We start from the raw sequence: 15530 nt of genomic DNA on the forward strand, positions 1-15530 counted from the left end.
ACACACACACACACACACACACACACACACACGCACACACACACACACACACACACACACACACACACACACACACACACACACACACACACACACACACACACACACACACACACACACACACACGTGTGCAGATTCAGTGGCCAAGACAGACATACAGAACGAGTGAAAGAGTGCGTAAAACTCCTCACTGAGAGTGTGGCCGGATGACAGAATGGATTTCCAATGAAACAAGAAGATAGTAAGAAGATTTGTGTGATTTGCTTCATTAGTCATGCATCAAGCATCAAAGCATAAAAAAAACATATGTGAGGTGCAGAGTGGCTTCGTTTTCTAACACTTGCGTCAGAGTTGGTGTGGGAACATTTGATGTTTATTGTGAGATGGTCTTATGATGGATAGAACAAAGACACTTAAATCAGAATAGTCTCAAAATGAAAGCATGTAAAGTTGAATGAATCAAGGGAAACACGTGACTGGCTTCTACTCTGTGGTTCCTATAAAAGAAAGGATGATCAGCTCAGCACAAATATATTTTGATGTCAGCCTCCAAATGCGCCTGTACCAGTGACAGTCTGCAAATAATATACCTCATTTATTTGACGTTTATTTCTTTCTGACTATTAATTATTACCTTTTTTTAAGGAGATTTCTCATTTTGTCATCATTCATCAGCTAAACTTCGTTGAATGTATTGAATAGTGTCACATCTGTTAAGAAACACTAAAGGGCACTCTCTAGAAACTAGACGATACTTGAAGATTTATTGTTTTTTTTTTTTTTTTCAAAGTCTGTTGCTTTTACATGTTGAGAGAGGGTGTGTTCACCAACATTTGACATGACTTATACCCCTTTCACACTGGCGAGCTGGCTCTGCTGAGGCCTGCAGATCACCGCAGCGCTGGACTGCCACGCATCATGCTGCTGGGTTGTACGAAAAGTGATTTCTCGTTGAAAAAAGAAAAAGAGTTTGTGTTTGTGCACTGATGTCGCATCACTAGTGAATGATGGCTGAAAGTTCCCATAGTGCGGTGGACTGTACACGCATATGGCGTGAGTAAGACCACTATATATATGAAGATAAAAGTCGTACAGTTCCAAAGAGTTCTGCAGGTTCGCGGACAGTGGGTGGATAGTTCTAATAAAAAAAGGTGTTTCAGATTAAATTCCATGTGGATTGCCCAGAATTACTACTGACTGACAATGAGGAAGAATAAATAAATGTAGTAGAGAAGAAATTTTGTAAGGTAGAGATCAGGAGGAGGAGAAGATGTAGTTGGGTTGTTTAATTATTGCATGCGTGCCATTGTGAAACTGTCACGATGCTTTCTTTTTATAGCAGCAACAGTCCAGCAAAATACTGTGAGATCAGTCCGAGAGCACAACAGGTCAGTGCACGTTTGTAGGACATTACACATTCACCTGCGATTATCCAGTGGGGCATTTTTCCGTTTTCCTTCGACTATTTTGACTGTTGCTCGTATGATTTCAGAGTTAAAGCTCAGAGATGAGGCACATGGCGGATGGTTCTCAGACTGTCCCACGCACAGCATCACATCACCTGAAAAACATCGTTTCAGCCTCGAACTACGGCATATTGATTTCCCATCATCTCGCAATGCATTTCGTAACGCCACCACCAGTCGATTTGCATTGTCGTTGTGATGGGGGTACAGCTGCGAGGAAAAGCACGTCCCAGCGCTAACTGCTGTCGGCCACAGCTGCCACCCGAAAGACCTCGGCGGAGCGAGTTTGTCAGTGTGAAATGGGCATAAGTTGTTTTGACATTCATACATGGCAGAGGGGGTTTACAACCTTTCTGTGGATGCTTTGAGTAAAAACATTGGAGTTGAAAAGCAATACTGTTTTTAATAAATATTTGTAGACATGGTTGATATTTTCATAATTTTCTCAAATGCAAAAGTTTAAGGGTTCGTGAGAAAATGGCTGTATTCAGTCTGCTATAAACTGGGAGAATTAAATAACCAATTAATATTAATCCCCTAAAAAGCCCTGTGTCTGTAGGTATGCATGAATCCACGTATGTCTGTGTGTCTTATTCTGTCCTACCAAGTGATGCAGGGGAAATTTAATGAAACTTTTAATGGGATTAAACATGCTGTATGTGCAAACACATTAGTTCCTAAAACCCCCACTCCCCATGTTATTGCTGTCAGTCCACTCTGAGCCACTGGGTTTCTGGGTCTCTTTCACATTGTCACAGTCAGGTAATTTTCTTGCAGTGTTGCAAAGTAGCAGAAATTTTGGCAGTGGGAAATAAATTCCTCTTGATTCCTTTGTGATTGTGGAACATTATCTGCACGCGTATTGTTAGGAAATCTTAGTCACTTGATAAATCTTCAGACGAGTGAGGACAGAATGCTCCCTGAGGAAATAATGTCAACTGTGATGAGAGAAACTGAGGAACTCGGTTTTGACGTTGTTTACTGGTCCCGATGTCATAATTAAGAAACGACAGAAAGTTTTACATCTATGATTAAGTACATAAAAGTGTTAAATTCCAAACACGCATGCAGGCACACACACACACACACACACCTGGTACCAGGATTAATTGAACTAGACGTTCTCATAACTAACAAGCTACTGTCCTGTATGCTCACAGAAACACCTACAGTCTCATCGGCTTTGTCAGTGATGAATTACACCACCAGGGGCAAAGACAGGAGATACACAATGAGACAATGTTTGGTTTTCCACAAGAGAACACAAATACAGAAGAATTGGTATCTTTAAACCAGGGATGGGCAGAGTGAAAGGTTCTTTGTTTTTAGTTCACGCATGAGTCTTCATTCCAGTCTCACTTAAATAGTAATTCCGTTAGATACTTATCTTAATCCTGCACAGTGATTACACACACAGTGACGTTGTTCCTCGGATTATTTACCCATCTTTATAGGAGAGACTAATTCCGAGCCTCGTATTAATTTCATTTGTCAGTCAGAATCATTATGACTGTCAATCTTTTGATTAAAGTCCAGCTAAACAAAACCACCACTGAGAAATCAGATCAATAAACCTAAAAGACCAAAGGCCATGCCATGTTCAACAAGAAAAATCCATCCGTCCATATCATCCATCTATATAATCCATCCATCCATCCATGTCCATTTATCCTTTCTTCCATCCATCCATCCATCCATCCATCCATCCATCCATTCATCCATCCATTCAGTCCTACATCGCTTTCATGCATATGCCCCACTGACCACATTCAAAAGACTACTGATGGCTGACTGAAACATGTTCATTGCATTTCATTGATTAACGTATCAGTTCAGATTATTACAATTGTCTGATTACTCCTTATTACATTTCCACGGTCATTTAAATAAGATAACTTACAGTTTGTTGTGTAAATGCCATAACTGTAAGTGATCATCTTGTAGTTCTATTTAAAGTGTGTCAAAGCTGGATTCAAGCAAACCACAGTTTCAAGCATCTCAGACATATTAAACAGAAGGCTGTTGGGATTCATCCACTGGACTTTGCATTTATTTTTATACTGCTTGTCGTCTCGATGTTCAACAAAGAGATATGCAACCAAGAAGCTGATCCAAAACAGGCTCAAATGATTAAATGTTTGTCTGTTCTCAATAAGCCACGTATTTACAACCTTCTGCTTCACAGCGATAATTATTAGACTTAAGTTACTTTAGGTCTGGATTTAATTCTGAAAATGGTGTCTCTTTCTTATTATTATTATTATTTTTTTAATCACTCAAAAAATTATCAAATTTGTGACTATTTCCAGTAGACCAACAAACAACCAGACTGAAGTAAGGGTTAAGACTTAAGAACATTTTATAGCTGCATATATAACAAAAAGATAATAATTCTCTGAAGTAGAGCTCATGTAACTATTAATATAAGACCTCAGCTATAAGACGAGCCTGTTCTTTCATTCATCCATGCAGTGTAGTGACATAACTCCTTGGTGGAACACCCTGATTGTGTAATATAAACATGTGCATTCATTTCTCATTCATGTTTATTACAGTAATTAAGCAACACAGAAAACATTTTATGCTTCACCAGATCATTAATCTATATCTTCAGATTTTTTTCTTTTCCAGTCATGAATAAAGGACAAAAGCTGCTTTATTTCTTACAATATGTCTCCATTTGATATGCATTGAATCTGAAAACATACCTGAGGAAAACCTTTGGTGAGGGCTACATAAAAGTGTCATCAGTCACTTTGCTGTCAGCAGCATTGTTCATTCCCTGCATGTATGGAGAGAAGCCAGGGGAGCAGGGCCTTTCGACCTCCTGTCCGGCACACTGTAGCTCCTGTCATGTGGAGAATGAATCACACATCCATGCCTTGCCTCATTATCTACACTTGTGTGAACATGCCTGCATGCTCAGGGGCATACAGATGCACATGGGCACACAATTGCATGCAGGTACTGCATGTGTGTTTGAGAAAACATGAACACATAATGTAAACTTGTACCTACACACATATGAGCAGAGGGTGAGATGCATATGGAGTCGAAGTCAGAGTGTGGCCCGTGGGACTGCTCCAGGTGAGGAGACGGTCCTGCTCCGCTAAACAGCCTTCCTGCCTTTAGACCTCTCAGCTGCTGTACCCTTGAACATACATGCATGCCATCTGTAAAAGCAGCTCCTCTTGAAATCCCACTCAATAGGTTAGCCCTCAACTCCTGCTGCGGAGTTCATTAACTGCCTGTCTCACAGGCATTTATAGAAATGTTCCCCTTTCACCTGTCTTCAGCTGACAAGCTCATGCAGAAAGTTAAAGAGTGGCTAAAATGCACATTAGCTGGATTTGGTAGACACTCTCTGCTGAATGAAAGTCTTGTAATTATGTCTCACTCACTTCCAGGGCTCACTATTTTCACTTACAACAACAACAAAGAGTAAACACTGCTCCATAGCTACCCACCACAAAACAATAAACACTTTCAATTTTCACAGTTTACCAGTGTCTTTGCAAAAACTGGTAAACTGCCTGATTATTCAGCCTTCACATCATTATGCTTCACACTTCAGCCATCTTTCACACACAATATAAAAAGGTTTCTGTTTCCTCTACAGCTACAACCAAAGAGATTTGGAGAGACAAAGTGTTGGTTCATGTGGCACAAAAAGTTCATTAAAGATAATTTAAAGGGAATTAGAGTAGCTGTCATTCACGTGTAATTATTTTGACTTCTATGCAAACAGTTAAGTTGCTTCCCTGCTGTTAACTGTCAGGCTAACACCCAGTTGTAAAACAAAGCTGTGAGAGACTGCTGAAATTGTCATGAGTGGTGATCATGAGAAGGGTGTAACTTCTGTTTGGGGGTACATGCTTATTACTGTGATAATATGTGGGGCTTTGCTTTTTGTGGAGAGTAGTTCTGCAATTATCTGACAAGCTCACAGCTCAATGAAAAAGAAGTATTGTGCGAGACAGAGGGTGAAGATAGAGTTGCTGCTATAGATACAAACCTAGAGGAAGGATGTGGAGAAAAAGAGCAAATCAAAAGCTGAGCATTGCTTGCTCGGGGGGCAGAAAAGATTCTCACAACAAAACAGTGCTGAGAAAGTGCCATTATAGAGAGGAGAAAGCTTCATCTCCTGTGATAGCTTTGTAGCAACAGATTAATCACAAAGATCACAAGTGGAATCACAATTTTATATATATACCATATAATTCATCGAATTAATCTGACATAAATTTTACATGTGTGCAATTTCTTCCACTGTCATCTATGTGACTTTTAAAAAATGTGTATGAAATGAAATGAAATGAAATGTTTCAAAAAGTAAGACATTTGCTGGAAAAATAATTAAAAACATACCCATTTGTTATCCCATATGGAAGGAACATTCCCTTTGAACAATCTGTCTTCTCCATCTACAACATCTTTGTGAAGATTTTTTCCTGTAAAACTGAGAGGAAAGGAGTGGAACAACTTCGGCGGACTCTGTAATCCATGACTACTTCCTGGTTCCTGAGCCAATCATATGTGCGTTCCCACGGTTCCAAACAAGGACCAGTGTTGGGCGGGTTTCTGCCCAACTGGGCTTCTTTTGAACTCGTTGGGCTGTGTGTATACCTGCATAATTTCACAGTAAGTTGGCTGCAGGTGTTTGGTTGCTCAGGTTTCATGTTAGTTCTGGACAACTTTTTGTGGTTGCAACGACCCCATGATTGAGAAGGCAATCTGTTTGAGCTGTTTGGTTGTGGGGAGCCTGTTTGTGTTGTCCTTTGTCTTTATTTTTCTCTATTACGCAAATAAAAGTTTTATGGTTTTAACATGAGTTTCTACAGAGGTTGAGAATTGGCCTGGCTTTTACTGAGTTGAGCAGGTTTGAGTTTCAGGTTTGGATAGAAATAGTTGGTCAGATCTGGCAACCCTGATAAGGAGTGCAGTATTTGGTATTTTATGTCTGCAAAACAGCAGCAGCCTATAATTATGGAAGCCAGTAAAAGAAGCGGTGTTTGCGTAGCAGCGTACCCTTTCTGAATAGACTTTGCTCATATTGTGAGTCTAAGTGGCGCTACATTCTCCATCATCTCCTAAACTGGAAACATTCTCTGAAGGGGAGGAGGGGCAGGGGGAAAGAACACTCACTGACGCTCTTTATTTGGACTGTGGCTCCGATTCCAAACACTAGGTATCAATGTTATTTATTTCATCTTTAAAATGAAGCAATCTTTTCAAAGCTCAGGTTTTATATTAGATTTATTAGCATGACATTTAATTGTGCTATTGCATCTTTTTAAGACATTGGCATATTTAGATTTTCAACACGGGCAGGATGTTACTAATAAAAATAGCTGTTTTAGAAACTGGTAAAACGGGGAAGTCAAACATGGGTTCGGAGGTGGGGGGTGAGGAGAGGCTGATCCTTCGACACTTTACAAATTCTTTCTGCATAATGAATGAACAAATGATTAACAGGGAAGATTTCAGACTCCATGATGAATAATTACAATACAATGAATAACAATTTATGTTGCTGTTTGTTTTTTTTTTTTTTACATGATTAATGTCAGCGCTTGACTAGAATAACTTTAGTTATCCAATCTAGAACAGAATGCAATAGTGCACAGTAATTTACAGGGCTGTGCAGATTCACACACTTTTATGGGTCAACATGACTAAGTCGTCACTGGGCTATCCCTTCAATGTACAAATTTTGCTCACATCTGTGTTTTTGTTCATCAACAGCACTCATTCATAATGGCTCCAATCACCCTGGAGGACCAAACACACACTCCCTGCACTCCCGCCCTGAGCAGCCTGGTTTCTGGAGCAAATTAATTCCCAGTTGGAGAATGACTGGTAAGAATGGGCTGGGCGAGAGAGATGGATGGTCTTCCCATTCTTCTGCGCAGCCCTCTGCTCCCAGTGACGAAGATGCTGAGGCTTGTCCTACTTTTTCTAGGAGGAAAAATGTGGCTTAGTACAGTAGCTCAGGGGACTCTCAGCGTGAGGCCGGGAGGGCTGCCGTGTTAACAGACTTGGAGCAGAAAGACACCCAGAGGAAATCTACCAACAGAGACGGTAATGTTGAGCTGTGAAGCTGTTGATTATGCCCCCTTCTCAAACACAGGCTTCTCGTTTGAGAGCGCTTGCTTTACTGTGTTGACATTTGGTGTGTGTGTGTGTGTGTGTGTGTGTGTGTGTGTGTGTGTGTGTGTGTGTGTGTGTGTGTGTGTGTGTGTGTGTGTGTGTGTGTCAGTAGTTCAGGCCAAGACAGCTCCATTTGGGCACGTTATTGTCAAAGGCCTCTGAACTGCAACTCTTACCCACTGTCTCCCCAGAAGGTTCTTTGGATCCATTTAGGTGTGAAGAGTGCAACATACAGTATGACACCATTATTCATCTCCCGAGCACTGTGTGGCAATGACAGGCTGCAAAGACACACACATTTGTGCCACTATGCAGGTCTGTTTCCAGGTAAAAAATATTGTACTACGAACCATAAAAAACAGTGAAGCTCACTTTGTCTTTTCAAACCACCTTGTTAAGGAAGGCGTGTTTGACATTTTCTCCTCTGTAGACCAACAGTAATTCTTGCTGCTGTCGAACACATTTATTCTTAAGATGTGTGGCTTTTAGAATGTGTTGTGCACGAGGTATGAACACGGTTTGTGTGAAAAAATTGCAATCTGTTGTTGTGTCACACTTGTTTGGCTGCGTGGTCTGTTTATCTGTGAGTGTCTTTACATAATTATATACGATTAAAATATGTAAGTCAACGTAGGCATCTTTTGTAGGTACTTTGTAAACAGCATAGCATCCAGAGGAACCTCCACCAATAACAGGGACAAATATTGGCAAAAACATGTGGGAACTATGCAATGTGTGTTGCAGCCAATCCAAAAATTCAAATAATCTTCAATAGCATCATGCAAATTAGTTAATTTACAAAATTTTTGTTCAGTATCGAAAGTTGAGTCACTTCTTTCTGCAATGTTTAGGTACAGCAGGTCATACACTGTTTTGGGCACTGGGTTAATTGTGTCCAAGAACTAAAGCTCTCATTATATTTTCCTGTTCCTGCACTGATGAAAGGAAAGTGGCAGAGTGACGCACGGCGTCATTGTTGCCCAAAGGTATTACAGGATTTATTGGGCAGTAGTTTGCTAATTAGTTTGTTGATTGTTAGAACAGCCTATAACTAACATTAACTCGAAATGTTTTTTTCTTTTTCCCACCATGCAAAAAAATAAATGAAAGCACAACATTAAACTATTGTACATTCCTTTTTCAAAATTTAGGTTCTTCGGGAATAGGAAGTGCATTTTAAATATTAGGCCATCCTTCAGGATGGTTCTTGGGGTAAAATACAGTGAAATGTCACTGAAAAGTTAGTCTGGACTTCAAAATCTTAACGCTCAGGAATATTTCCCTTCAGAATAATGTTTGGATTTGTTGCAAGCAGAACTGCACGAGCTTTCACTGATTACTTGCTTCAGGATCTGTTACTGTTACATTTGGTATTCCTAAGACAATAACAACATGGAATATAGAAGAAACAGACATTAACTGTTTTTAAAAAGTCAAATTTTCATGATAATTTTTACTCTTTAAAAGGTTTTTCCACAGACTGGAATTAACCAGTTAATTAACCTTGCAGATAAATTTTGTGCCAGCAATTTTGAAATAATTCACCTGAAAGTTGATTCAGAAAACCTGATTTTTTTTTTTCTTTTTTTAATTATCTTGAAATTTGGGTGGATGTGCAAAGACCACATTGGACAGATGACCAAATTCCCACACTGCATAGACAAGAAGAGCAGCTCCTTTTACTCTTAATCAGCTTATGGGACAACAGCTGCTGATGAATGCTTGAATCCCTCTTAGTCTCTCTTTAGTCCGCTTTGCAAGCTCCACAAGCTGCTCAGGTCCTCTCTAGAGCCTTAACAGCGCAACGGGGGCAAAGATAACTTTCTGTTTGGACACCTACTGTCGCCAAAGAGTGAAGATTAAATTCCAGCCACCTTAAGTAAGCAAAAAGATTATCTAAACCCTTCTAGCTATTGTCTTCAGTGTCTTGATGTTTGTTCCTTGATTCAATGATTCATTCATCTGCAAAAAATGTTGCATTGCATTTTTCCTCAAAGGTTGTTCACTTTATGGATGTGAAATATGTTTCAAAGAAAAGTCTCTCAGCAATCACGTATTGTAGAGCAGCACATAAGTAGCAATCAAGAAAGTGAAAGGATTACATTGAGTCATATTAAGTGGTGCCATTCTTGTCCTTCCCGGCTGTGCTTTTAGTCCAAGAAGGACTGAAGTGATACAGTATAGCTCCATTCACATTCACCTTTTTACTCTTCTTCTCAATTATAGACCTCGTACCAGTATGACTCCCACTTCACATCTATCCACGAATCTCATCAGGCACACGCTGTGAAGGCCAGTGCATATATGCAGTCAAAGATTAACTTTACAATTTCTCATAATAAAAAAAATTAGTCAACCCCATCTTCTACTCCATATCCAGATTTTTGTTTTTTGACTTACAAAACATAAAATGTTTCTCTCAAGATGATCATCTGGTAGGTTTGGGAACTTAAAATAAGCTGATACTGTCAGTAAATTACATCCAACTCAAAGCCACTTCAGGGAAATCAAAATATACGTGGCTCATGTCTTGCAATTTTCTGAAATGTTACTGGCAAGCTTTCGACTCAGCTCTGCTCCGTGCAGACCTTCAGTTTTGCAACCTTGGCACACACCTACAGGGAGAGCGGTGCTGTCTGTGGAGCTTCGTTCCAGCCGGATACCACCTGATTTCACTCATTATCCTGGCTCCTGAAATAGTCAAGCCTATTAAATCGCTCTTAATCAAAACCATGGTTCATTAAATCAAGGAGACTTTAAAATAATGGAACAAGCTTCCAGCGCTCCTTTGTCTTGCCGGTAGCTGACCACCTTGGCTGCACCGGGGATGGAACAGTGAATGAAGGGTCAGTCGGCTGGGACCAGATGCCAACATTCAGCAATGACAGCCCGATCAAGTGTGCTGCTATGATTGATGAGTGCATGCGCTGCGGTGGTAGGTAATACCTGCTGATATGATGCCCTGTCACCTCTGCATGTCAATGCCTTGATTTGATTGATTTCTCTGCTCTGTTTTCACAGATTCTATCATCTAAAAAAAACTGTTACATTTTTATTTCAAGACATTAAAGATCTTTTCACAAAAAATGAGGTTGTTATTTTTTTTTTTATCTCAGAGAAGATGGAATTCTATTGATTTACTTAATATTTCAGCACCGCCTTGGAAGACAGATTTTGACATTTGCCCCCAAAAATCATAAACAGATTCTTTAGCTTGAGACAAACTTCTGTAACACAGGCTTTAACAGGGAAACTTTGTAAAACACAGCAAGTCTTCTTTATATTGTGCCGGTGGCATGAGGACAGCTTTGCAACAATCTATTACCAAAAACAACAAACAAAAATGCACGATCAGATCAGAAGTGTAATTAGATTATTATGTGAATAACCTAGATCTTAAGAGACTTGATCTACTTCTGATCAACGATAGCTTCCATCCAAGATCTTCCCTGAGGGACTTGAAATATGGTAATCAAATTATATAATCATGTTGTGCTTAACAGAGCAAATATCCAAAAGCCTTGGAGCATCACTTCCATTAAGTGAGTATGTTCTTTATACTCACAGTACAAGCACTCCTGTAATTAGATTCACTGTAAACATGAATACCACTGCAGGAAAAACACTACAGCAATTCCAGTCTGTAATGTTAAATGTCACAAGAACATATGGTCTGATAAAGCATAGACGGAGTAAATCCCGTCTTGAATAAATAAAAGGCGTTAAAGCGAATGCATACAGACCAGTGACTTGAAGAGTACGTCACACAGCTGCATGTTTGATAAGCATGAGCAGCCATGCTGAATCAGCTCACTCACCTCACAGCGACTTCAGTTGCACCCTCACAGTGAGAGCAATGAGAGTGACATCCACACCTCTAAACTGCGCTTCTTTGAATGCATCAATATTTACACTCATTTCGTACAGAAACAGGATCCCCTTCATACCCAAGGAGGCAGCAAGCACAGCACAATATGTTCGCTACTGTATACCCCTGGTTAATAATTATTCACATCTTTATGGCCAAGGCAAAACAGAACTAGAAGAAGCAAGTTCAGCACTTCAACTAAACAGCTCACATCATTCCAGGCTTTCGCATTTCCCATATTGAGGCTGCTCCACATCGAGCAGCCATGACAACTGTATTTAGCACTGTTTATGAGACCCGACATGTGCCATGATATTTGATTCTCCAAGTGATTCACCCCAGAGTGCAGATCCACAAGTCTCATGCAAAATATGCTTGAGTTTATAGAAAAACTGTTGACATTTGTACTAAAGCTGGGCTTACAGTTGGAAGTACTTGTTGAGAAGGAAACTTGTCAGCTCTGACTATGAGGCACCAAGTGATGCTGCGATTACTTTATATCTAAAACTGCGTACAGTATGAGCTTCATTTAAAATCCAAAGCAGGAGACCAACAAATTTTAATGATTTATGCTGCAAGCTTTCCCAAGCACAGTGAAACATAAAAATGAAGAGGCTGAAGGCTTAATTAATATTAATGCATTGGTTTAAGTAGTAACTTACATGAAATGCAGGCTAAATAAAAAAAAAAAAAATCAAGATTATTAAAAAATCTGTCTGTTTTAAAACAGCCAACACAACACATATGGTTTTCAGCATTTGTCTCAATCTATTTTTTTCCTATGCTGACCAACTGCTGCCAATAAACAGTGTATATGTTGTGAAGACATGCCAAACAGCGGTCTCCACCCATTCACCACAAAACCAATACTATCATTTCCCAACTCTGACAAAGATTGGATGGCATTACTCACAAATTCAGGTGGCTTAGTTTTCATTGGCACGCACGAACACACACACACACACACACACACACACACACACACACACACACACACACACACACACACACAAGCATATAATCACACAACCACAAGTGCGCGCACACTGGGGCACACACTAGAGTTCAAGGAGAAAGTGCCGTCAACGTCCAACTGTCAAGATGAATGAATCAGTCACACAAGTGTCATTGTAAAGGAATTACTGACAGGTCAAGCGTTCACTCAACATTTGGTACTAAATCAGCCCCATATGGTGGTGACTTGCTTCAACTGTGATCTAAACAGTGTAATGATTTGCATGCATGTGATGAGTAACATACAAAGTGTCTGATAGCTGAAACGCAGAAGAAACATGAAAAACTTTGATTCAATGAGGATGTCAATGTTGAATAACATTTCTTACGACACTGCCGATTTTCAACAGGCACATTTTTCATTGACCTTTAACAAACATATCTCTAGTAATCCAGACGAGAACTGCTGACCGCCTTTTCATACATTTTCAATGAATGCCGCTTCTTGAGTAGAATATCATGAAATATTCAATTTTGGTCTTCAATGCTCCAGAGTACTGACTCAGGAATGATCTTTTATTACATAATCAACTGTCTGGGAGCTGAAGTATTTCTGTCAACCAGCAGCATTAACTTCAAACCATTGATGTCAACCATAAAAAGTATCCCATTAACCACTGACAAGTCGGATATATTGTTTGTATCATATCAAATAGTTTCCAAAGCTCCTGTGAGCAGTTACACACAGAAAGCATCTGCTTTATAGTTGAAAGAAAGCTGAGGTTGCTCATCATTAGCCAATGTGCCATGCTTTGCACATTTCTTGTCCTATTTTTCAGCAGAGTATTAGTCTTTGCTGGTGATGTAACACGAGTCTACACAATGCTACTGTACTTAGCTGTATGGAAATTGGCATGAGATTATGTTACGTGAGCAGAAGAAGACACCAGTGATTAGTTGTCATGTCAAAGCCTCCCTGCTGAAGGTGTGCAGGATCCCCTCCTGTTTACCTTTGTCATGCTCTCAACACGTGCAAGATGCTCCCTGTTTCTCTGTGATTTCTCGGTGAACACGTTTAACCATGACTAATAGTGGCTTCAACTGAGTAATTGCTAGATTAATTATGTGTATATTGAGCTCTTTAATCACACCTTTGATGTTTTTTCGAGGCTTTTTTTTTCTTTGTACAACCTGAACAATCAACGGATCAATTATGCTCGGTTTAGGTAAATAAATAAACAGACAGATGAGACACATTTACCTACACATCTCCATTTGCCTCATAATTACTGCTTAGTATCTCTTGGGTGAAAACTGTGTTTGACATGAACTAATATGCATGTAAGTGCGCCTTGCTCACATCACTTTATGTCACTATCACAACAACTGGTGTTCATGCACAATGGCCAAACAAGCAGAAGGTCCCTCTTACCTGTAAATGCCCCTGGTACATATTGCTCTCGCAGTCAGTCGCGGATCTCTCCGTCAGCGGATGCTTTTTTTTTTTTTTTTTTTTTTTTTTTTTTTGTTAGTTTTAGTTTAGGATTTTCACACTTCTTTCAGACTTACAGGAGAGTCCGGCTGGACGGGTGGATGGTGACAGCCTAAAGCAGAGTTCGCGGACTGGAGGTCCGAAGGAGAGGGGAGCTGTCCTCTCCTCGGGTGCTGAAGCGGACACTTTTGGGCTCATCCAGGATTTGTCAGCGCGGAGACAGAAGCGCGCTGGGCGTGCGTCGCTGGAACGCACTTTGTTTCGCCTCTCAGATCCCTCGCTGCAAGCCGGGTTTGAAGTTCCGCTCAGAGACCAGGGGGAGAAATATCTCGCTGTCCTCGCTGGAAAGAATCTCCGCAAATTAAGTCTTCATGTTGAGCGCGCTGCTTTGTGCCCCCCCTCCCCCAGAGTCTGTCCCTCTTTCCTTCTCTCTCGGCTGTGGTGTCAATGTTTTGACGCTCTCGCGGCTCATCTTCCTCTTATAGTGCGCTCCTCTCTCCTGTTTGCCAACTACTCCCTCTAACCCAGCCCTCTGGTGCCACCTCCGGTGCTGGCGTACTCCACACCGCCCTCTCACTTCGGATCATGTACAGACAGCACGCGAAAGGCTCTTCAGTGCAATACATTTACAGCTTTCATGGATTTAAAATGACTTTGGTATTTTAACCCTTCACCATCCAAGACATACTTGAGTACAACTGTTAAAGGAGTTGAACACAGCTATAGTTATTCCTCCAAATGGTGATGAGTCTACTTCATCATTGCAGTTCTATGTTTTTATCACCTGATTACTCTTAAAGCTGCTAGTTAAAGGCTAGTGGAGGCATATGTCACTGCCAATAAAACAATGCTTGCTGTTGAAGTTACAAGATGGACAGTACTTTAATAGTAAATTAAAATTGACACTTGATTACAGTTATGGTAAGGCTATTAGAGTTACTTTTTTCAGTAGGCTAAATGAGGAATAGTGTTTGCCTGAAACATTATTGTAGCTGCATGTATTGAACAAATCAGTTCCTGTTACAACACCTAATCATTAGAAAAACATTATGTAACAAACTGTCTAGTTTTCAAGTAATGATATGGTTGAACTGGAACACACGTTTGTCTTTATTTATATATAGCAGCCAACATCAGTTCCCATACTGTATCTATTTCATTCACTGGTTTTCATGCGCATGCTAGCCTCCATCCTCGCAATGTGAAAAGTGTAAATGTTTTATGCAAAAGAACCCAGTGTCAGATGAATAGAGCATTTGTAATGTTTATGGAAAAAGACATAGAAGTGCCCTTCAGTTTAACAATATGTGACACTACACATTATATCCATCTAAAACAGCAACACTGACCTTGGTGGACTCAGTTGTTGTTACTGAATGTGGACAATGATTAATTCACACTTCTGCTATCTTCAAGACAAAAAAATGCTTCAACTTTTGTGATTTTTGAGTTTTGACAGTAGACGACTGTAGAAAGACTTGATGTGAAAGTTGTATAGGGCAACTTTTCACACCTTCAGCACTTGCATGGATGCCTTATTTCACTATTGAAGAATCAGAAATTATAGAGCAGGAAAAATCCATAGTGTTCTCATGTCTGC

At 40.1% G+C, this 15530-nt stretch overlaps 1 protein-coding gene across 3 annotated transcripts in view; it reads right to left on the minus strand.

Annotated features, from left to right (window-relative positions):
* pex5la (peroxisomal biogenesis factor 5-like a) overlaps nucleotides 1-14344 on the minus strand; it is an 89909-nt gene extending 75565 nt beyond the window's left edge. For all 3 annotated transcript variants that reach the window (XM_030082702.1, XM_030082701.1, XM_030082700.1), the window contains exon 1: nucleotides 13871-14344. In XM_030082702.1, the coding sequence (XP_029938562.1) occupies nucleotides 13871-13891 (21 nt within the window). In that variant the 5' untranslated portion in view covers nucleotides 13892-14344. The remainder of the gene's footprint in view (nucleotides 1-13870) is intronic.
* Nucleotides 14345-15530: the final 1186 nt, after the last annotated feature.

Source organism: Salarias fasciatus, chromosome 23 (assembly GCF_902148845.1).
Source record: "Salarias fasciatus chromosome 23, fSalaFa1.1, whole genome shotgun sequence".
Lineage (NCBI taxonomy): Eukaryota > Metazoa > Chordata > Actinopteri > Blenniiformes > Blenniidae > Salarias > Salarias fasciatus.